At 36.8% G+C, this 21,488-nt stretch overlaps 4 protein-coding genes and 1 pseudogene across 10 annotated transcripts; all 5 read right to left on the bottom strand.

Annotated features, from left to right (window-relative positions):
* Positions 1–889: 889 nt before the first annotated feature.
* Positions 890–3,488, bottom strand: LOC132163978 (UDP-glycosyltransferase 87A1). The gene is made up of 2 exons (XM_059574371.2): positions 2,812–3,488; positions 890–1,839 (listed from the first exon to the last, which is right to left on the bottom strand). Exons 1-2 carry the CDS (start codon positions 3,296–3,298, stop codon positions 914–916), a joined length of 1,413 nt encoding a protein of 470 aa, XP_059430354.1. The 5' UTR covers positions 3,299–3,488; the 3' UTR covers positions 890–913.
* A 136-nt stretch (positions 3,489–3,624) lies between these two features.
* Positions 3,625–5,958, bottom strand: LOC132164470 (UDP-glycosyltransferase 87A1-like; annotated as a pseudogene). The gene is made up of 2 exons (XR_015912981.1): positions 5,373–5,958; positions 3,625–4,650 (listed from the first exon to the last, which is right to left on the bottom strand). The product of XR_015912981.1 is annotated as a UDP-glycosyltransferase 87A1-like (transcript).
* A 1,071-nt stretch (positions 5,959–7,029) lies between these two features.
* Positions 7,030–9,435, bottom strand: LOC132164306 (UDP-glycosyltransferase 87A1). Of its 2 annotated transcripts, none has more exons than XM_059574793.2 (2): positions 8,853–9,435; positions 7,030–8,097 (listed from the first exon to the last, which is right to left on the bottom strand). In XM_059574793.2, exons 1-2 carry the CDS (start codon positions 9,346–9,348, stop codon positions 7,205–7,207), a joined length of 1,389 nt encoding a protein of 462 aa, XP_059430776.2. In that variant the 5' UTR covers positions 9,349–9,435; the 3' UTR covers positions 7,030–7,204. The 2 variants fall into 2 exon arrangements, with proteins under 2 accessions (XP_059430776.2, XP_059430777.2); XM_059574794.2 differs by having other exon boundaries at positions 7,030–8,088.
* A 3,082-nt stretch (positions 9,436–12,517) lies between these two features.
* LOC132164120 (UDP-glycosyltransferase 87A1) lies at positions 12,518–15,927 on the bottom strand. Its single transcript, XM_088519033.1, has 2 exons — positions 15,363–15,927; positions 12,518–13,554 (listed from the first exon to the last, which is right to left on the bottom strand). The coding sequence occupies exons 1-2, from the start codon at positions 15,856–15,858 to the stop codon at positions 12,677–12,679; spliced, it is 1,374 nt and encodes a 457-aa protein (XP_088375159.1). The 5' UTR covers positions 15,859–15,927; the 3' UTR covers positions 12,518–12,676.
* Positions 15,928–17,412: 1,485 nt separating this feature from the next.
* On the bottom strand, positions 17,413–19,960 carry LOC132164695 (UDP-glycosyltransferase 87A1-like). Of its 5 annotated transcripts, XM_088519181.1 has the most exons (3): positions 19,523–19,918; positions 19,113–19,127; positions 17,413–18,300 (listed from the first exon to the last, which is right to left on the bottom strand). In XM_088519181.1, exons 1-3 carry the CDS (start codon positions 19,910–19,912, stop codon positions 17,413–17,415), a joined length of 1,293 nt encoding a protein of 430 aa, XP_088375307.1. In that variant the 5' UTR covers positions 19,913–19,918. The 5 variants fall into 5 exon arrangements, with proteins under 5 accessions (XP_088375307.1, XP_059431228.2, XP_088375304.1 ...); XM_059575245.2 differs by lacking the exon at positions 19,113–19,127 and having other exon boundaries at positions 17,413–18,314; positions 19,465–19,960; XM_088519178.1 differs by lacking the exon at positions 19,113–19,127 and having other exon boundaries at positions 17,413–18,305; positions 19,465–19,960.
* Between the last annotated feature and the right edge of the window lie 1,528 nt (positions 19,961–21,488).

Below are 21,488 nucleotides of genomic sequence, written 5' to 3'. Positions count from 1 at the left end.
AAAAGGAAGTTTTGCTTTTAAAGTGTCAATGACTTCAGTTTCAAGTGAATAGAAAATATTGTGCTTTAGACACCAGTGAAACACTTCGGCATCGGTTCAAGACTTTTCAACCGTTTTCATACATAACGGTGGGAAGATCTACAGTAAACATAGTAGACACACCTGGAATGTAGTCCACAAGTTCATCTCCTCGGTCTTAATTAAACACATGGCAGAGAAGAATAAAAAAGCAATGTAAGGAGTAGCCAAAGTATCACGAATGCCCTAAGAGTAATTGAACACTTCGAAAACCGGTCAAAAGTGGAGGCAGGCCACCCAATTGACCTATGGTTCAACTCGGTTATTGTAATACAATTTTTTTTTTTTAATTTTTTATTTATTTGAAAGTAAAATTATAATTCTATAAAGATTCTGCCAATTGTTTATGTACATATATTTATAAACTCATTTTCAAATGACTATATTTATTTTTTATGAGGTCGATCATAGAACCAATTTGAAAAAAAAATTCCCGAAAAAAAAGCAATAATAATTTTTTTTTTTTTTTTTTAGCTGGCCTAAAACCTTCTTTATTTTTTATCCTTCATTAACCTAGGATCGGCTGCTGGAACATACAGAGAATAATACATCCACGTGACTATCCTTTTCTTCGTTATGGCCAAGCCAAGACAATAGAAAAAGATATTTGGCCTCGTTGCTGCCAAAGAGGGAATAGAAAAACAATTTTGACAATTACTAAAAAAAAATATTTAATTTTTTTTAAAAGATATATATTTTTATTTATTTATTTTGAAAAATGTGTTCTCTGATTTTTGAAAGGTTGCCAAACCTAGACGGCTACACCGGCGACGGGTTTTGTAACAGCTGTGGAAGACAAATTTTAAAGTGAAACGGTAAAAAGCATAGAATTAATTCAGAGTGATTTTTGTTCAAACAAAGAAACTCCACAATGGCCGTGGCCATCCAAGAAGTTACAAATAAATGCATCAAGGTTAGCATAAGATGATCCACTCTTAGCAATTGCTTGGCGGCAGAGATTTTTCAGCTCTCTTGCTCTTTTCCTAATCTCATTTCCTTCACAGCTTTCAAGATCCATGAACCTTTGAACAAGCTCAGCTATGGCTTCTTTTGCCACCAAAATCTCACTTCCTGCCTCTGCTCGCTTCACACTCCACCCAGTCTTCCAGTCCTCTACAATCTGCCTGCTATTAGGAACTTGATCCAAAAACAGAGGAAAAGCAAGCATCGGAACGCCAGCATAAACAGCTTCTTGGGTGGAATTCCACCCGCAATGGGACCAAAAACCGCCGATAGAAGGATGACACAGCACCCTCAGTTGGTCGCACCATGGCACGACCAAACCCATATCACCACAACTCTCTTTCAGCCGAGAAGCGTCTCCACGCGCCACCCAGAAGAATCGAACGCCGCTGCTACGCAGCGCTGCAGCAAATTCATCCATTTGGGCGTCTGACACTTGCATGACACTGCCCAGAGAGAAGTACAGGACAGAATCTTTAGGCTGGGAGTCCAACCATTTTAGATGGTCATCATGATCAGGGCAAATTTTAGAGGAAGAATCTTCAATCTCCAAGTAACGGGTAGCAGGGCCAATAGAGTAAACAGGGAAAGGGAAAATTGCTTTCAAAGTGTCGAAGGCTTGGGGTTCAAGTTCATAGACAGAACTAAGTAGAAGATACTGTGCATTGGATGCCTTTGAAATGCCTTGGAAGGTCGTTTCCAAGGCCTGTGGGTCGGTCTCACGAATTACTGTTCTTAGATCTTCTAGTTGTGTTGAAGTAATTCCTGGTATGGTGTCCATTTGCTCTTCTCCATCACCTATATATATATATAGCTCACCCAATTGCATTATATCAGTGTTTTGCATTTGAAATACGTTGGCTCGATCAGGAAATAGTTTGTTTTCCAATTGGTTCATGGATTTATTTTACCAAAACAAAAAAATCATGGATATCCCTCATGGTCATTCCATTTTCACATACTTTTTATTTATTAGAAACAATCCATACTTTTCAAGATCCCCCCACTTGATGTTAAATACAAATGGCACCGACTTGTGCAAAAATTGTGCAGTAGGCATAGTAATATGATCTCTAAGATATTATATATTTCTTAATTTGTTAACTTATACACTGAAGTAGCAAAATCTAAACTATTCAATTAAAAATACTAGTAATTAAGATTAGAATTATCAAAAAGATCTCGAATAATATCATGATAGTAAGAATGGCCGACCACGAAATGATGCGATCACGGAAAGCTGCAATCTAGTACTTGCAAGTTGCAACTATCAAATCTCTTGGATATAAATTATCAAAGCTCAGGAAAAAATAAAAAACCACTATCAAATCTCATGGATATAAAATTGTGATTACTCAACCGGTATTGATCAAGATCTATTAATAATAGTTACCTATGTTTTAGATTTAGTCTTTCCAAAAGTAGATGTGTGCGTTAACCCCAGTTGTATATAAGTTAACAAAAAAGTTGTAAAATTTGTATTGTATCTATGACGTTGTAATCTTATAATTTTGAGCTATGATTTTTGAAAACTTTTATGCTCTATAACGCAAGAGCTTCATGCTCTGCATCTTATTATCAATTAACTTACAAAAATTCCCGTTTAAAAAAAAAAAAAGTCAGCTGTTCCACCAAAGAAGTTCAATGATATATAATCTAAAGCTGTAAACCCATACTTACAAGAAATAAATAAATAAAGCTGTAAACCCATTTAAATGAAAGTTCTAGTACAAATAATTGTAACGAAAATGAATAAAGGCGCATGCTAACCTGGAAAGGGAAGCGACAAATGCCCATTTTGTCGGAAAGCAAAAGAATGATGAAGCACCGAGAAAAAAGACGCTGACATGGTCCAAAGGGATGCCACCGGAATTTTCCTTCGAGACCCGACACCGATAGGCCACTGAAGCTCAAAATCAGCCAAGATTCGAGCTACCGGCGGCTCGAGCCGATCCAGGAGCTGCTCAAAGGGAGTTTCCATTTTGTTCATGACCGCTTCGATGAAGCCCCCAAGGTCTACTGCTTTTGCGCGCTCGCCGATGTTGGGGATTGAGGCGAAGCGGATGGTAGCCGGCTTGGGCTCGGAGGAAATCCTGCCGAGCCACTCTTCGGTGACGACGAAGGTGACGAGAAGGTTGTCTTTCTGTGCGGCTAGTAACTTGCAGAGGCTCATCATGGCGTTGGTGTGGCCTTGAAGTGGGAAAGGGATCGCCACCACGTGGTGGACGGTGGTTGGTTCGACGCCGATGGGATCCATGTACTACAGGAAACTGAGTCTTTTGTGTTTGATGAATCGCCGAGAGAGGAATTGACTGAGTCGCTTGGCTGTTTGACTTAGATTGGGATCCTTCAAATAGGGCAGCTCGAAAATCAAAATTGCAGCAGCCAATGAGAAGGAGGAATAAGTCTGCCAAGCTGCAAAGCTGGGAACATAAATTAATCCTTCGTACTTCCTTTCTTGCGCTATCTAGAAATGAGTTTTGTCTTTTTGTTTTCTCAGGCTTTTACTTTTAAATTTCTACTGTTTTTAAAAAAAAAAAAATTTTAAATCCAATAAAAATAATTTTCCAACGACATCAAAGATTAAAGTGCCTGAAAATTGAAATTCACATGAACTTATTGAAATCATCGTCATTCGATACAAATTAAATCATCAATGATAAGGTATTGCCTCACCAACTAGCTAAATCAGACATAACACATCACAATATGGTTACAGACCGTGACCTTTTGAAATATTTTTAATAAAAGCATCAAGATTTGTTTCGGATGATCCACCTTTAGCAATTGCGCCTCGACATACCTCTTGAAGTTGTTTTGCTTTTTTCTTCATTTCATTACCCTCATTGCTTTTTTGATCCATAAACATTTTCACAAGTTTAGAGATTTCTCCCCTTGTCACTAAATTTTTAGATCCCACATCTTTCTTAACCCTCCATCCAACCTTCCAGTCCTCCACAACCTGTTTACTGTTTGGGATTTGATCCCCCAATATAGGAAAAGTAAGAATAGGAACACCAGCAAAAGCAGCCTCTAACGTAGAATTCCATCCACAATGTGTCCAAAACCCTCCTACTGATGGATGGCACAACACCTTCAATTGGTCACACCAAGGCAACACTAGGCTCATATCACTACCACCAGCATCTCCATGCTGAGCAGTTTCCCCACGCAACACCCACAAATACTTGACGCCACTATCCCGTAGCCCACCTACAATTTCATCAATTTGGGCACTTGAAACTGAAAGGAAGCTTCCAAATGAGACGTACAAGACAGAGCCTGTAGATTGACAATTTAGCCACTCGAGATAGTTCACGTCATTGTGACCATTTGTTATAGAAGCATTCTTTTGAAGTTCGAAGTAAGGTATGGCAGGACCAATAGTATATATCGAAAGAGGAAGTTCTACTTTTAAAGTGTCAATGACTTTAGTTTCAAGCTCGTGGGCAGAAGTGAATAAAAGATATTGCGCTTTAGACACCAGTGAAACACCTTCCAAGCATCGGTTCATGACTTTTCGACCGTGTCCATACATAATGGTGGGAAGATCCATAATACGCATGGTAGACACTCCAGGAATGTAGTCCACAAGCTCATCTCCAATGTCTTAAATTAAACACATTGCAGAGAAGAATACAAAAAGCAATGTAAGTAAGAATTATGCATGAGGGGTGGCTAATTAAACACCCTAAAGCTAGAATTTAGGAGTAGCCAAACTATCACAAAAACCTTAAGAGTAGTTGAACACTTTGAAAACCGGTCAAAAGTGGTGGCTGGCCACCCAATTGACCTATGGTTTAATTCGGTCATTGTAAAACAAGTGTTTGCTATATATATAAAATTTTTTATTTGAAAGTAAAATTATAATTCTATAAGCATTCTGCCAATTGTGTACGTACATAGATTTATAAACTCATTTTGAAATGACTATATTTATTTTTTATGAGGTCGATCATAGAACCAATTTGACCAATTTTTTCCTGATAAAAAAGCAATAATAAAATTATCTTTTTTTTTTTGGCTGGCCTAAAACCTTTATTTTTTATCCTTCATTAACCTAGGATCGGCCGCTGGACCATACATACAATAATACATCCACGTGACTATCCTTTTCTTCGTTAAGGCCAAGCCAAGACAATAGAAAAAGATATTTGGCCTCGTTGCTGCCGAAGAAATTTCTGTAGTTTTATTGGCGATATCTCTAAGATATAATTTTTCGATGTTCTAAATTTAATTTTAAACCTTTTTTACGGCACCTAACTCAAATATCAAAAAAAAAAAAAAAAAAAAAAAAAAAGGGTTGATTGAGAAAAGATTTTTAGACGCACCTGACAATTCAATCGGGAAATGGCCGTGCTGCACGAAGAGCTCAAAATGGTAAATCACAGAGAACACCGTCGCCGACATGGGCCATAGCGATGCCACCGGAATATTCCTCCGGTTCCCAACTCCGACAGCCCAAACCACAAAAGTGTCAGCCACGATGGCTGTCACCGGCGGCTCAAGCCGGTCTAGGAGCTCCTCAAAGGGGGCTTCCATCTTCGTGCTTACCCACGAAGCCGGGAAAGTCTTTGGCACGACCATGCTCGGAAGGTATGACGTTGGGTACGGTGGCGAAGCGTATGTTATCCGGCTTAGGGTCTGAGCCGATGAAGCCGAGCCACTCTTCGGTGACTGCGAAGGTGAGGAGAATGTGTTGGGGACTTTTCAAAGCTAGGAGCTTGCAGGCGTTCATCATGGCGTTGATGTGGCCGCGACCAGGATAGGGAATCGCCACCACGTGGCAGATAGTGGATGGATACGTTTTGGCGGGATCCATTCCGGAAGTTGATCGTTTACCGTTGATGGAAAGCTCCTTTAATGGGACTAACGCAGGAGCAAGACGAACTGAGGTGAGAAATAGCTTTTGAGTTTGAGAAGAACGTATATTCGTAAATTGATATTGTCTGGTACATGTCCCGAATATATGAATTTGGCTTTTCTGTCTTTGCGTACGTACGTGCTTACGTCATTCCATTTGACATCTTTTACAATTCAATACATGCACGAACCTGGCACTGCTTATTTTTATTGGAAAAATATATTTATAAAACCAAGCCAAAAAAATGTTACACTTCCAATAAAAAAATCTTAACACGTCATGTGGGGACACATAAGATATAATAAAATTATAGACTAATTATAGGTGTCATATTATTCCAAAAAATAAAATAAACGATTAATTATGAAATATAACGGTTCTATGTTTTCTTCTCGGATGCCATAGAATTAATAACATTAATATGCAAAGCATTTGATCACATATTAACAACATCAGCTCCTTCCTTCTACGCATGTTGATGGCCCCAACACGACGATCGAAACTTTGTAACAATACAGAGCAAGCTAGATTTAGTTGAGAAATGAGCTGCTATTTCATCAAAGCAACCTTAAGTTCTTTGGGGCAAACAGGAAACTCGCCGGTTTGGTTTCCTCTTGCAATACCGGGACATGCATTTATCTTATGGCTCACTAATTCTAGATTTAAAAGGCAAAATTTGAAGTGTTAGTTTGTGCAAATTTGCTTTTGGAAAGCTCCTTTGATCTTCATTGATTTCCTCTCAATTAGCTACGACAACTACTAGATGAATATTAGCGATGATGATTGTCGTCGCTAATATGTTTAATATTCACCTAGTATTTAACTTAATATATATTAATACATATTAACATTGACGGTGTCTTTACTAAAAGAATAGATATCAGTACAACCTATTGTCATGTGTGCCGACATTTTAGCTATGGTTATGATGTATCTTAATACATATGATGAAATTGTGGCGTTGAGGGTGCATAATACAATTTTTACTACAAAATATTTTACAAACTAGCGGAACAATCCATCATTAATGAAATAATTACCGTGGCTAACTTATCAACTATATACTCTTCATTATTTCATAAAAAATTATGACATTAATTTGAAATTAGCATCCTCTTCCCAGATCTTCTCCACGCATTTCAAGGTTTGAAGAAACTACTGTACAGTAGAACCTTGAGAAACTTTTAAGGTAAAAACATAAAAGAAGTGATATGTCCGAAACTCACACGAACATATTGGAATTATCAGTCATAGGCTACAAATTAATTCATCAATGAAAAATAACACATCACAATTTGCTTAATGACCGACGTGGCCTTTTGAAACATCCCTAATAAAAGCATCCAGATTTGCTTCAGATGACCCTCCCTCAGTAATTGCACCTTGGCAGGCCTCTCGAAGTTGTTTTGCTCTTTTCCTCATTTCATTCCCCTCATTGCTTTTTTGATCCATTAACCTTTTCACAAGCTCTGAAATTTCTCCCCTTGTCACTAAATTTTCAAATCCCACATCTTTCTTAACCCTCCATCCAACCTTCCAATCCTCTACAATTTGTTTACTATTTGGGATTTGATCCCAAAATATAGGGAAAGTAAGCATAGGAACACCAGCAAAAGTAGCCTCCAGTGTAGAATTCCAACCACAATGTGTCAAAAACCCTCCTACTGAGGGATGGCACAACACCTTCAATTGGTCACACCAAGGCACCACTAAGCCCATATCACCACCACAAGTATCTTCAAACCGACCAATTTCCCCGCGTGACACCCATAGGTACCTCACACTGCTATCCTGCAGCCCACCTACAATTTCATCCATCTGGGCACTTGATATCGAAAGAAAACTTCCTAATGAGACGTATAAGACAGAGTCTATAGGTTGACAATCTAGCCACCGGAGATAATTGACACCATGAATGTGGCCATCTGTTAAAGAAGAATTCTTTTGAAGTTCAAAGTAAGGTATGGTTGGGCCAATAGGGTACACTGGAAAAGGAAATTTTGCTTTTAAAGTGTCAATGGCTTCATATTCAAGCGCAGATACAGAAGTGAAAAGAAGATATTGCGCTTTGGACACCAATGATACACCTTCCAGGCATCGGTGCAAGAGTTTTGGAGTAATAACCGGGGGAAGATCTATAATGCGTGTAGCAGATACTCCCGGAATGTAATCCACAAGCTCATCTTTGTGTTCTTAATTAAATGGTAGACAAGCAAACAAAACAATGTAAGTAAGAATTTGGCCAAATCACTCCAAAAGAAAGACTATGGAGAGAGGGGAGGGACAAATTACCACAAAAGACATTAGGAATGGTTGAGCCTTTGGGGGTGATTGGTTCAACCCTAGCCAAACAACTTTTCTTTTTATAATTTCATAAAGACTGTTAAAAAAAAAAAGGTTGAATTATACAGATCATTTTATTACGAAGGTTGTTTTGAATCCACTGGATTTATTTGTTATTGTTAAAACATTATTTAAACTAGCCTATAACTTGGGTCATGCGACTCATGCACATGTTTTTCAATATAATTTAATTTTTCGAAAATGTCTTTTAAAGAGTATAAAAAAATATAAATAATAATAGTAAACAAAAAAAAAAAGGTTAAAAAAGAATTTAAACAACTGTTGATTTCTGCCAAATGAAGACAATTGAGTGGATCGAATAAAACAACGTACAACAAAAAAAAAAAAAAAAAAAAACATTTATAAAATGCAACTTATATATTGTCATAGATTTAGCCATCCTAAAATCATTTTATATATTAAATTTTAGTTCTCTTTCATCCTACTCTTTAATAACTATTGTTAGTGAAATTTTTGCACAATTATTAAACTTATATGCAACCAGTAAGTCATCTTTTGTCTTCAATAAGGCCAAGCCACGCAGGATTAAAAAATAATAATAATAAATAAATAAAATTGATTGAGATCAGGGAAATAGACGCACCTGACACTTCAATCGGGGAATGGCCGTGCTGCACGAGGAGCTCAAAATGGTGCAACACAGAGAATACCGTCGCCGACATGGGCCACAGCGATGCCACCGGAATATTCCTCCGGTTCCCTACTCTGGTAGCCGAAATCAAATAAGTGTCAGCCACGATGGCTGTCACTGGCGGCTCAAGCCGGTCAAGGAGCTCCTCAAACGGTGCTTCCATCTTCGTGTATACGGCTTCCACGAAGCCGGGAAAGTCTTTGGCGCGACCCAGCTCGGAAGGTATGACGTTGGGTACGGTGGCGAAGCGGAAGTTAGCCGGCTTACGGTCTGAGCCGATGAAGCCAAGCCACTCTTCCGTGACTACGAAAGTGACGAGAATGTTTTGGGGCCTTTTCAAAGCTAGGAGCTTGCAGAGGTTCATCATGGCGTTGATGTGGCCGCGACCGGGATAGGGCATCGCCACCACATGGCAGATAGTGGATGGATACGTTTTGGCGGGATCCATTCCCGGAAGTTGATCGTTTACCGTTGGTGGAAAGCTCCTTTAATGGGACTAACGCAGGAGCAAGACGATCTGAGGTGAGAAATAGCTTTTGAGTTTGAGAAGAACGTATATACCTAAATTGATATTATTTGGTACTTGTCACGAATATATGAATTTGGCTTTTCAGTCTTTGCGTACGTACGTGCTTACGTCATTCCATTCGACACCTTTTAATGTGGAGTGACTCGATAGGTAAAGGGTCATGTCATGTGGGGACACTTACACAAGATATAATAGCTATGTTTAGCAAGAGACAGGTCCGGCACTCTAGTTGGAACGGCACTGTTTTAGCTACAGTGTCAACTGACACGTGGCAGCAGAAATTGATTTTTTTAATTTTTTTTTTTTTAAAAATAAAATAATTAAAAATCAAAATATTAATTAAAAAATGAGGAGAACGCTGGGGTGGTTCCGGCCAAAATGGGGTGGCCGGACCACCCCATTTTTGGCCAAGGGGGTGGCTGGAGCCACCCCCTGGCCGATCTGGGGGTGGTCGAACCACCCCCGTGGCCAAGGGGGTGGTCCGACCACCCCTTTGGCCAAAAAAAAAAAAAAAAAGAACGAGTGCATTTGGGGGTGGCCGGACCACTCCCAAGGGGCTGGGGGTGGTTTTGACCACCCCATACCCCCCTTGGCCACGGGGGTGGTTCGACCACCCCCAGATCGGCCAGGGGGTGGCTCCAGCCACCCCCTTGGCCAAAAATGGGGTGGTCCGGCCACCCCATTTTGGCCGGAACACCCCAGCGTTCTCCTCCTTTTTTCTTTTTTTTTTTAAATATTTTGATTTTTAAAAAAAAAAGATAAAAAAATTAATTTCTGCTGCCACGTGTCAATTGGCACTGTAGCTGGAACAGTGCCGTTCCAGCTACAGTGCCGGGCCTGGCTCTTGCCAAACATAGCTAATAAAATTATAGACCAATTATAGGTCTCATGTTATTCCAAAAAATAAAATAAACAATTAATTATGAAATATAATGGTTCTATGTTTTCTTCTCGGATGCCATAGAATTATTAACATTAATATGCGAAGCATTTGATCACATATTAACAACATCAGCTCCTTCCCTTCTACGCATGCTGATGGCTCCAACACGACGAAACTTTGTAACAATAAAGAGCAAGCTAGATTTAGTTGAGAAATGATCTGCTATTTGATCAAAGCAACCTTAAGTTCTTCGGGGCAAACAGGAAACTGGCCGGTTTGGTTTCCTCTTACAATGTATATGAGAAAATGTTTATACATGATCACACACAATAAATACTTGTTAAATCTAGTCTTCAAGATGTAGTTCAATCGGCTGTGGATCACGCCTTATGAAGCGGTGGTCACAAGTTCAAATCCCCCCTCTCCCTTTCTTTGTGTGGACATGTCAAAAAAAAAAAAAAAAAAGACTTGTTAAATCTGTTTATATGTATATCTTTGTTCATTTTTTATAAGTCTTTTTTCAAATTAATTACTGAATTTATAGTTTTATAAAAGAGTTCAATCAATTGAATCACATCTCATAAAGCAGAAGGCATTAAATAAAATATCTCTCCCCTTTCTCTCCCATTGTGCAATATATATACTGAATCTTTATATGCTCTATCATTGTTGATTTTGAAAAACGAAAAAAGAAAAACTAAAATAGACAAAAGAAGACTAACAAAGTAGACATAAAACAATTTAATTAAAAAAAAAAAAAAAAGTCTAGTTATGGGCTATGTTTGTCATTGGCCTTCAAAAAAGAACAGAGCTTAAAACTATAGTAAATTTAATTGACGTGAGAGAAAAGTAAAAAAAAAAAAAAAAAATGTTTGTAGCGACTCTTTTTATTTAAATAATAATAATAAATGATTGATATGATATAAAAAATTAGAAAGTTAAAAATTGATTTTGAAAGGAATTATATGAGATTTTCTTTAGTCCATGGGCTATTGGGCTGTACTCAGCCCGTACACCGTGAAGTTCGGCTGGCATAATTTCCGAATGAGTGCCCTGTGCCCATACTATGCAGTCGGTCTGTAAACCCAGCTTTTTGCAACACCCAATATAAATTTGACACATAAGGGAAACACAACTTATGGAATAGAATCGAAAACACGGGATTTCCTCTTCATCTCACACGAGTCTCTGCCTTTCTTCTTCAGTCTTCTTCATCTTTCTTCCTCTCTTTTTCCTCTTGCACTTTCTCTTTTTCTCTCTTTCCTCTCCCCTCACCGAGGGCTGAAACCCAGCCGGAAAACCCATCACCCAACCTACCATTACGACCTTCACTTTGCCGTACCCATGGCTGGCGCCATCCTCAACACAATCAGCATTTTGCTTCTCCTTTTCAAACGACTCTCTCCCCATTTTCAAGTTGCTCTCCATTTTTTGTTTGAGAAAACCTTCCCATGGAACATCTAATAAATTCATAGAACCCAATCACCACAAATTCATTTAACCCAATCACCCAAACATCTAACAGATTTATACTCGGTGGATGTGGTGGGTGAATGGTGGGAGAGAAAAAGGAAAAAATATTTTCGGTGAAGATGAATGAACCAGAGAAGAAGTAGAGAGAAGAAGAGAAAGTGGGAGAGAAAGAGAAGAGGAAAAAATATTTTCGGTGAAGATGAAGAAAAGAGAAGGAGAGAAAGTGAAAGAGAAGGAAAAAAATCTAATGTTTTTATCGTATTCTATTACGTGCAACTATCTGATATGTACCCATTCTATTGGTTACTGTAAAAGACAAATTTTGCAGCCCAATCGCATAGGAGGTTTTCCATTGCAGGATACTCATCATCCGTTTGACTTCTCCTCGTCCAATGAAAAAGTTTGGCAAGCTGCCAAGCAGGGAGCAGAGAACCAGACATAACCTTCATTTTTTACTACATAAATGACGAAAGAAATTATTAGAGGATTACAATTTTTACGATAAAATTTTTAATAAATTGATGAAATAATTATAATCATAATAATTAATTTTTTAATTACACATTCATAATTATTTTACCAATTATTCTCATGATGAAATTGCCACTATTTGTGTCCACCTCCATAATCTTCTTCATTTCAAGTTTTGAAGCAACTACTCTACAGTAGCAACTCAAGAAAATTTTAACGCAAAAACATAAAAGAAATAATATGTGGAACAGTAGAACCAATGTTTAAATTTATACGGTATCAATATGAGAAAACCAGTGAAAATAGTGTTCCATTCATATATGCGATTAAAGTGTTCGAAATTCACATGAACATCTTGAACTTATCAGTCATAACGCTACAAATTAAATCATTGCTGAAAAATAACACGTAACAATTTGCTTAATGATCATGGCCTTTTGAAATATCTTTAATAAATGCATCAAGATTTGTTTCAGATGACCCACCGTCAACAATTGCGCCTCGGCAAACCTCTTGAAGTTCTTTTGCTCTTTTCCTCATTTCATTCCCTTCATTGCTATTTTGATCCATAAACCTTTTCACAAGCTTTGATATTTCTCCCCTTGTCACATCTTTTTTAACCCTCCATCCAACCTTCCAGTCCTCCACAATCCATTTACTATTTGGGATTTGATCCCAAAATATAGGGAAAGTAAGCATAGGAACACCAGCAAAAGCAGACTCCAGTGTGGAATTCCAACCACAATGTGTCAAAAACCCTCCTACTGAGGGGTGGCACAACACCTTCAATTGCTCACACCAAGGCACCACTAAGCCCATATCACCACAACAAGTATCTTTAGGTCGATTAGCTTCCCCACGTGACACCAATAAGTATCTCACACCGCTATCCTGCAGCCCACCTATAATTTCATCTATTTGAGCACTTGAAACCATAATGAAACTTCCAAATGAGATGTATAAGACAGAGTCTGTAGGTTGAGAATCTAGCCACCGAAAATAGTTGACGCTAGTGTGAGCATTTGTTAAATTGGAATTCTTTTGAAGTTCAAAATAGGGTATGGTGGGGCCAATAGGGTACACCGGAAAAGGAAGTTTTGCTTTTAAAGTGTCAATAGCTTCAGATTCAAGCTCGTGGATAGAAGCGAATATAAGATATTGTGCTTTAGAAAGCGATGAAAGACCTTCCATGGTTCGATGCAAGACTGCTGGACCGTTTCCATACATAAAGGTGGGAAGATCTACAACATGTGTAGCAGACACTCCTGGAATGTAGTCCACAAGCTCATCTCCGCGTTCTTAATTAAACACACGGCAAAGAGCATACAAAAAGCAATGTAAGTAAGAATTTTGCATTAAAGGTAGCCATACCACTTCAAAAGGTTAGATTCTAGGGCTGGCCTAAGTACATCTTTGACGTTGGGGTGCAACCACCCCAAAACCAGCCAAAGGAGATGACTAATCGCACCTCATATGTCATATGAGGTGGTTGATCCCATAACAACTTTTTAATAACTTTTATTTAAAAATAAAATTTTCATTTCATAAACTTTTAATAAAAATAATTGGGTGAATTATACATGAGATCATTTTATTACAAAGGTACATAGATGTATAAGCTCATTTTGAATTCAAGCATATTTGAGATAAGAAACTTAAAAAGTACATCTATGACTTTTATTTATTTATTTTAAAAATAGCAAAAAATGCACTTTTGCACAAAGTTTAATAATGAAGCTTTTTTCTCTTCTTGGCTTAAAAGCTTTATTTATCAAAGCAATTTCAAACACGCTCTAAAAATCTCAAAATTGCGTTGTAGGGAAAGCTTGAAAATAAAGTTTTGTTTTTTCTTTGACAAGTCCACACAAGAAGAGAAAAATAGGAAAATAGGATTTGAACTAGTGTCATTCGTTTAATGAGACGTGGTCCCCAACCAATTAAGAATTTGTTTGGGTGTGCGTTTGAAGGTTCTAAAAGTGCGTTTAACATTTAAAAAGTCCGTTAGAACAAAAAAGTAACTGTTTAGTAAAACAAATTAAAAGCGCTTTTAAGAGTTCACAAAGTTTAAAAATAGCCAAAACACACTTTTGACAAAAGTTTAAAAATTAAACTTTTGTTAAAAAACACTTTTTTAACTTAAAAGTCCTATTTTTTAAATACAATCTCAAACATATTCTAAACTATACCTTGACTTCTAAAAATGCTATTTAACAAACCAATTATGTGTTATGTGGTCCTATAGATTTAACTGTGCATTTGACAAGAGATAGGCCCCCATTTCCACCGAGAAGTGGATGCTTACGTAACAACTCTCTTTCTATATAGGTTTTATAATTTGGGAAAATTACCTTTTTTCCTTGATACTTTTCTCCTCATGAACTGTCAACTATACTATTTTGCTCTCATGAACTATTATTTTGTGTCCAAAATCCCCTTCCGTCAGTCAAAACTATTAACTCAGACGATCAACTCGGCACTTTGAGTTACTTTGCCCCCATGAACTACAACGTATTGTCACTTTGACCGTCTGAGTTAATGACTTTGATTGATGGAAGAAAATTTTGGACACAAAATATTAGTTTATGAAGACAAAGTAGTACAGTTAACAATTCATAAAGAAAAATTTCATAAAGAAAAATGCCAAGGCGTTGAACTTCAAAAGAAAAAAAAGGCTTTCCCTTTATAATTTCTTTCTCAGTATGTTTTCCAATACCTGATTTAATTTATACAACAAAGAAAAAAATCAATATTTTATTTATATTATATTCACGTACCATATTTTCCTATTTAGGATCATTTGTATTGTAAAAATCAATAAAGCATAAGAACAATTTAAAAAAAAAAAAAAAAAAAAAAAAAAAAAAAAAACTCATCCTAAATTGTAGAGTTTAGGAACTTATGGTGGTTGTCGATATCCAATACCACCCAAAAATAATGTATCCATTTTTTCTCTTTCTTCTGCTTTTTCTCCTTAACTTTTCATTTCATGAAAATTTTCAAGGTTGATCAAATAATTAATTTGACAATTTTTTTTCTCTACTAGCCAAGCCACGCAGGACCAAAAAAAAAAAAAAAAAATTGATTGAGATCAGGGAAATAGACGAACCTGACACTTCAATCGGGAAATGGCCGTGCTGCACGACGAGCTCAAAATGGTGAAACACAGAGAACACCGTCGCTGGCATAGGCCACAGCGATGCCACCGGAATATTCCTCCGGTTCCCAACTCCGATTGCCCAAGGCAGATAAGTGTCAGCCACGATAGCTGTCACCGGCGGCTCAAGCCGGTCCAGCAGTTCCTCAAAGGGCGATTCCATTTTCGTGTTTACGGCTTCCACGAAGGCGGGCCAGTCTTTCCCGCGACCCAGCTCGGAAGGTATGACATTGGGTATGGTGGCGAAGCGGAAGTTAGCTGGCTTAGGGTCTGAGCCGATGAAGCCGAGCCACTCTTCGGTGACTACGAAGGTAACGAGAATGTGTTGGGGCCTTTTCAAAGCTAGGAGCTTGCAGAGGTTCATCATGGGGTTGAGGTGGCCTCGACCGGGAAAGGGCATCCCCACCACGTGGCAGACGGTGCTTGAATACGTCTTAGCAGAATCCATTTCCTGGAACTGATCGAAAAGCTACTATCTGAATTCTGTGAGGTGAGAATATCTTTCTTTGAGTTTCATATTTTATCAAATAAAGCCAAAAATAAATAAAATGTGATGCACGCAGCTCGGCCATTTATTGATACCAATGTAGCTTTTTGAAAGATTCCATTTGCTACTAGAACTATTCATGACAATTATAAGGAAACTCAGTTTACTCCTATCAACTTCCCAGCAATTTCATAATTTTTTTATTTTTGACCTTTAAATTTTCAATTGCTTTTTATGTGGACTATTTTATTAGATTTTAAACGTTACATGACGTTTATATCTCTAATTTTTATATAAAATTTTAACTTTATTCTTAATTTTAAAACAATTTTTTATTTTAAAAAAAATTTAAGAACATTTAGGTCTTTTTTGGTATTTTTAATGACTAAAATTGATGTAAATATCTATATTGAGAGCGATTGAAAATTTAAAGATCTAAATTAAAAAATTTAAAAGTTTAGAGATTTATCAAATCGTGTAGAAATTCAAGTAGATACAGCGAGGTTTTCTTTAATTATAAATTTTTTAAAAAAAATCATGATAATTATCACCAGCAATGAGACTGACAAAGTCCACATAATTATCACCGGAATAGCTTTTTGGTAGGTAGATGTCTCCTCCATTTTTAAAAGGTTCTTTTGCTTTTGTTTTTGTTTTTGTTTTTATTTTTTAATTGATTAGAGAGAAAGGTTTTTAGGTATTTTTCACTCTTACTCTAATGAAAAAAAAAAGCGAGAGACTTAATATTGAAAATATCAAAAATAAAATTAACCAAGTCCGAATCGAAAAGAGAAGTTAGTGGCTAAGATAACGATAAGAACTTCTCCTTCAAGAAAAAGACAATTTGTCCCACAATATGATCAATAAGACAATTAGTCGCCTCATCTTTAACCAATTAAAATAAAGTTTCTCTTCATCCGAAAGACAACACACAATATGTTTAAACACTACATATGCGATTGATAGCCACCCAAAAAAAAAAAAAAAAAAAAAAGCTGGACTATTGTCTTGGCCTGCACAAATTAAGGTCTTGGCCTCATCTTTTAATGTTCTTTGAAAAGTTATGTAAAATTTAATTATATGCGAGTAATTTACGAAACTACATCTTATACTCGTTTTCTTGTCTTGTTAATGAGGCAATTTATAATTTAATTATAATAACTTGTAAATTATTTAGAATTAATAATTTTAACATTTATGAATTGTCACGTCAATTTGTAAATGCTTTAATTAAACATTTTTATAATCAAGCTGCCGCTAGTTGTCTTCTCCTTGGATCTTCTCCTAGAAACTGAAGAAGCTTTTAAGGGTAAAAATTAACATAAAATAAATGATGCTTAGAAGTTAGAATCAAGGTTCCATCGAAATTCACATGAACTTTACGAAATTATCAGTCATAGGCTTCAAATTAATACATTACCAAAATATAGCACATAACAATCTGCTTAATGACCTTGGCCTTTTGAAATATTGTCTCACCAACTAGCTAATGAGACATAACACATTACAATATGGTTAATAGTTGTGGCCTTTTAAAACATCCTTAATAAAAGCATCAAGATTTGTTTCAGATGACCCACCTTCAGCAACTGCGCTTCGACAAGCTTTTTGAAGTTGTTTCGCTCTTTCCCTCATTTCATTACTTTCATTATTTTTTTGATCCATAAACCTTTTCACAAGCTCAGAGATTTCTCCCCTTGTCACTAAATTTTCAGATCTCACATCTTTCTTAACCCTCCATCCAACCTTCCAATCCTCCACAACCTGTTTACTGTTTGGGAATTGATCCCCCAATATAGGAAAAGTAAGCATAGGAACACCAGCAAAAACAGCCTCCATTGTAGAATTCCATCCACAATGTGTCCAAAACCCTCCTACTGCTGGATGGCACAATACTTTCAACTGATCACACCAAGGCAACACTAAACCCGCCATATCACAACCACCAACATCTCCAAGCTGATCAGTTTCTCCACGTGACACCCATAGGTACCTGACGCCACTATCTTGTAGCCCACTTGCAATTTCACCTATTTGGGCACTTGAAATCGAAAGGAAGCTTCCTAATGAGATGTAGAAGACAGAGCATGTAGGTTGACAATCTAGCCACCGGAGATAGTTTACGCCATTGTGATCACTTGTTGTAGAAGAATTATTTTGAGGTTCAAAGTAAGGTATGGCAGGGCCAATAGGGTACACCGGTAAAGGGAGTTTTCCTTTTAAAGTGTCAATGACATTAGCTTCAAGTTCGCTGACAGAAGTGAATAGAAGATATTGCACTTTGGACACTGACGAAACACCATCCAGGCATCGGTGCAAGACTTGATCATGACTGCTTGTAGACATAACGGTGGGAAGATCTACAATACGTGTAACAGGCACTCCTGGAATGTAGTCCACAAGCTCATCTTCGCATTCTTAACACATAGTAGAGAAGCATACAAAAAACAATGTTAGTAAAATTTGGCCAAATTAACCACTCCAAAGCTAAACTCTTAGGGTTGCCAAATTACCTCCAAAGACTAGGGGAGAGGTTGAGCACCTAAAAAATCGGTAGTAAGAGGTGGTCGACACCCCGAATGGCCTTTGGGGTGGTTGGCTTAATCTAGTGATTTTTTTTTTTTTAATTATTATTTTTTTTATTTAAGAATAAAATTGTCATTTCATAAAAACTTTAATAAAATGGCTTTATTATACAGAAAATCATTTTATACATGCGTACAACCTGCGTATAGCGCAATTTTTTTCATTATAATTTAATTTAATTTTGTGAAAACCTTTTAGAAAATAACAACAAATAATAATAATAAAATAATTCGTTACATTCAAGCCACTGTTAATTTTTACCTTATGGTGACAGTGAGGTGGATTGGATTAAACCAACATAAAAAAATAAAAAATAAAAAATAAAAACTTTCATAAAATGCGACTTTTCACGGATTTAGCCACCCTAAAACCAAATTATATATTAAATTTTAATTTTTTTTAACCTAATTTTTAATAACTATCATTAGTGAAATTTGTACACATCTATTAAACATATATGCACCCAAGTGAAAAAAAAAAATTAAGATATAATAGCTTTTACTTTTACATATGATATGATGATTAAATTTTCAAATTTCTCATTGCCTAGAGTTTCAGAATAAATAGTGATTTAATGTGGAATTCTAGTAGATCAAGGTCATAAATTCAAACATTACTCAACTATTTACCAAGTTTCTAATTGTCTAAACTTTTGGAATAAATAGTGATTTAATATGGTATTTAAATGTCACAAGTTCAAACATTATTCTACAACTTACCAAATTTCTAACTACATATACTTTTTACTGATCGAGAAGTATTATATTTTTCAATTTTTTTCTCTAAAAAGTTGGTTTTCAATTAATGTAACTAATTCATAGGATGGTGACAATTTATTTAAAATTAATTTGTAGAGAAAAAATTTAGAAGGTGTAGCATTTATCTATTCACCTAAGTTACCTATATTTGTCTTCAATAAGGCCAAAAGCCAAGCAGGCGGGACCAAAAAAAAATTTATTGAAATAAGGATTTTAGACGCACCTAACACTTCCTTCGCGAAATGGCCATGCTGCACGAGGAGTTCAAAGTGGTGCAACACAGAGAACACCGTCGCCGACATGGGCCACAGCGATGCCACCGGAATATTCCTCCGGTTCCCAACTCCGATAGCCCAAAACACATAAGTGTCAGCCAGGATGGCTGTCACCGGCAGTTCAAGCCGGTCCAGGAGATCCTCAAAGGGCGCTTCCATCTTCGTGCTTACGGCTTCCAAAAAGCCGGGAAAGTCTTTGGCACGACCCAGCTCGGAAGGTATGACGTTGGGTACGGTGGCGAAGCGTATGTTAGACGGCTTAGGGTCTGAGCCGATGAAGCCGAGCCACTCTTCGGTGACCACGAAGGTGACGAGAATGTGTTGGGGCCTTCGTAAAGCTAGGAGCTTGCAGAGGTTCATCATGGGGTTGATGTTGCCTCGACCGGGATAGGGCATTGCCACCACGTGGAAGACCGTGAGTGGATGCGTTTTGGCGGGATCCATTTCCGGAAGTTGATCGTTCACCATTGATGGAAAGCTTCTTTACTGGAACTAACCCTGGAACAAGACGAACTCGGGTGAGAAATATATATAGCTTTGAGTTTAAAAACAAAGTATGTCGGCAGGTGCTGGTCAAATAGAATCGAAAGAATCTTCCTTAAATCACGGAATTACCTTTATTTCATGATTTATAAGGAAACATGGCTTATTAAATTCTTTGAGGGTAATTTTTTCATTAAATTTTTTTATTAAATACTTAAACATAATTTGTTTTAGACGTTTAAATGAGATGAATGTTTAAGATTTATAAATTTGAGAATCATAAATTTAAAAGAAATTGTAAAGAATCTCAATCCTTTATTCTCGTTACTCTTATATTTTTTGAATTACCCATTTAACGAGGCGCTATTTGACCAACAAAAAGGCAAAAACAAGGGTAATATAGCATTGGTCGTTGGACCAAATAAAATGGCAAATAGTCCCCAAGAGGTAGCTCAATCGGCTAGGACCACACTTAATGAAGTGGAGGTCACTAGTTCGAATCTCCCTCCTCCCTCTTGTACGGACATGTCAAAAAAAAAAAAATAAATAAAATGGTAAATAATGAAGTAAAATTTGTATTATCGTGCCAAAAGAAAAAAAAGAGTTGATTTTTGTTTTCCACTGAGAAGTGGAGCAATGCAGAGATTAAAATAAATATGGAGTAAAATGGTAAAGAAAAAATTGAAGGGAAAAGTACTAGGGCTTTAATAATTCATTACGTACGTATTCTCAAGATATTTTTAACCCAACTAGATAGAGAATCAATTCTCCTGATCGAAAGATAAAACAATTAAGTGCAAATTAAAAATTTGATTTCAATGAGATGTTAAGAGAGATTAAGTATTCACTATATATTCAAGTTATAACAAATCAAACAAAAAGTAAGCATTTGATATAAACAAAAATAATAATGAATAAAATTATTCCCAAACATCAAACATGGTCAAAATAAAAATATTGAGTTTCTCATATAGTTTTTGTCTTCTTGTTGGTTACACATGCACGTCTGCTGTGGCCGGCTGAAAATTGCATAAGATACAAATAGGCTACTTTGTGCCGGCTCATGTTCAGCAAAGCCTATCTCACTGTGGTTCTCTTTTCCATTTCTCGCATCTGTTGGCATCTTGAAAGACAAAATTGTGTTCCTATTTTTTCTATCTCGCGTTTTCTTTTCCTGCAGCTGTACTGATTTTCTGTAGCTCCTTCCTGCTTTGTTTGTCTTCTTTCTTTCTTCTTTCTTTCATTGCATTCATTGTTGACCAACTTAAATAGCCAAAACAAAAGCTGGCCCCACGTACGTGATGTGCTGTAGCTGGAACATTTCAACAAGGCAAGATTTTTCTTGCTTTCTTTTTCTTTTCTCAGCCCATCAAGTATCAACACATTTTCTCTTCTTTTATTTTTTTCAGGTTGGTCTTTTGTTGCTGAACAATGAACAGGAACAGCAAAGGGCCAACCTACCAGCATGAAAAATTGTGCAAAGAAGAGG

Source organism: Corylus avellana, chromosome 8 (assembly GCF_965113065.1).
Source record: "Corylus avellana chromosome 8, dhCorAvel1.hap1.2, whole genome shotgun sequence".
Lineage (NCBI taxonomy): Eukaryota > Viridiplantae > Streptophyta > Magnoliopsida > Fagales > Betulaceae > Corylus > Corylus avellana.
Note: the sequence above shows the minus strand (reverse complement) of the source record. Positions and strands in the feature narration are given on the sequence as shown.

Bases quoted from the DNA above. Each gene is read 5' to 3' on its own strand.
- LOC132163978 (XM_059574371.2), bottom strand. From the start codon at position 3,298: ATGGATCCCATCGGCGTCGAACCAACCACCGTCCACCACGTGGTGGCG. The intron at 1,840-2,811 runs GTTAGCATGCGC...ATATATATATAG, and splicing joins TTTGTCGCTTCCCTTTCCAG to GTGATGGAGAAGAGCAAATG.
- LOC132164695 (XM_059575245.2), bottom strand. From the start codon at position 19,960: ATGGATCCCGCCAAAACGCATCCACTCACGGTCTTCCACGTGGTGGCA. The intron at 18,315-19,464 runs GTGCGTCTAAAA...CTATGTGTTAAG, and splicing joins TTTCGCGAAGGAAGTGTTAG to AATGCGAAGATGAGCTTGTG.
- LOC132164120 (XM_088519033.1), bottom strand. From the start codon at position 15,858: ATGGATTCTGCTAAGACGTATTCAAGCACCGTCTGCCACGTGGTGGGG. The intron at 13,555-15,362 runs GTTCGTCTATTT...TGTTTAATTAAG, and splicing joins TTTCCCGATTGAAGTGTCAG to AACGCGGAGATGAGCTTGTG.
- LOC132164306 (XM_059574793.2), bottom strand. From the start codon at position 9,348: ATGGATCCCGCCAAAACGTATCCATCCACTATCTGCCATGTGGTGGCG. The intron at 8,098-8,852 runs GTGCGTCTATTT...CATTTAATTAAG, and splicing joins TTCCCCGATTGAAGTGTCAG to AACACAAAGATGAGCTTGTG.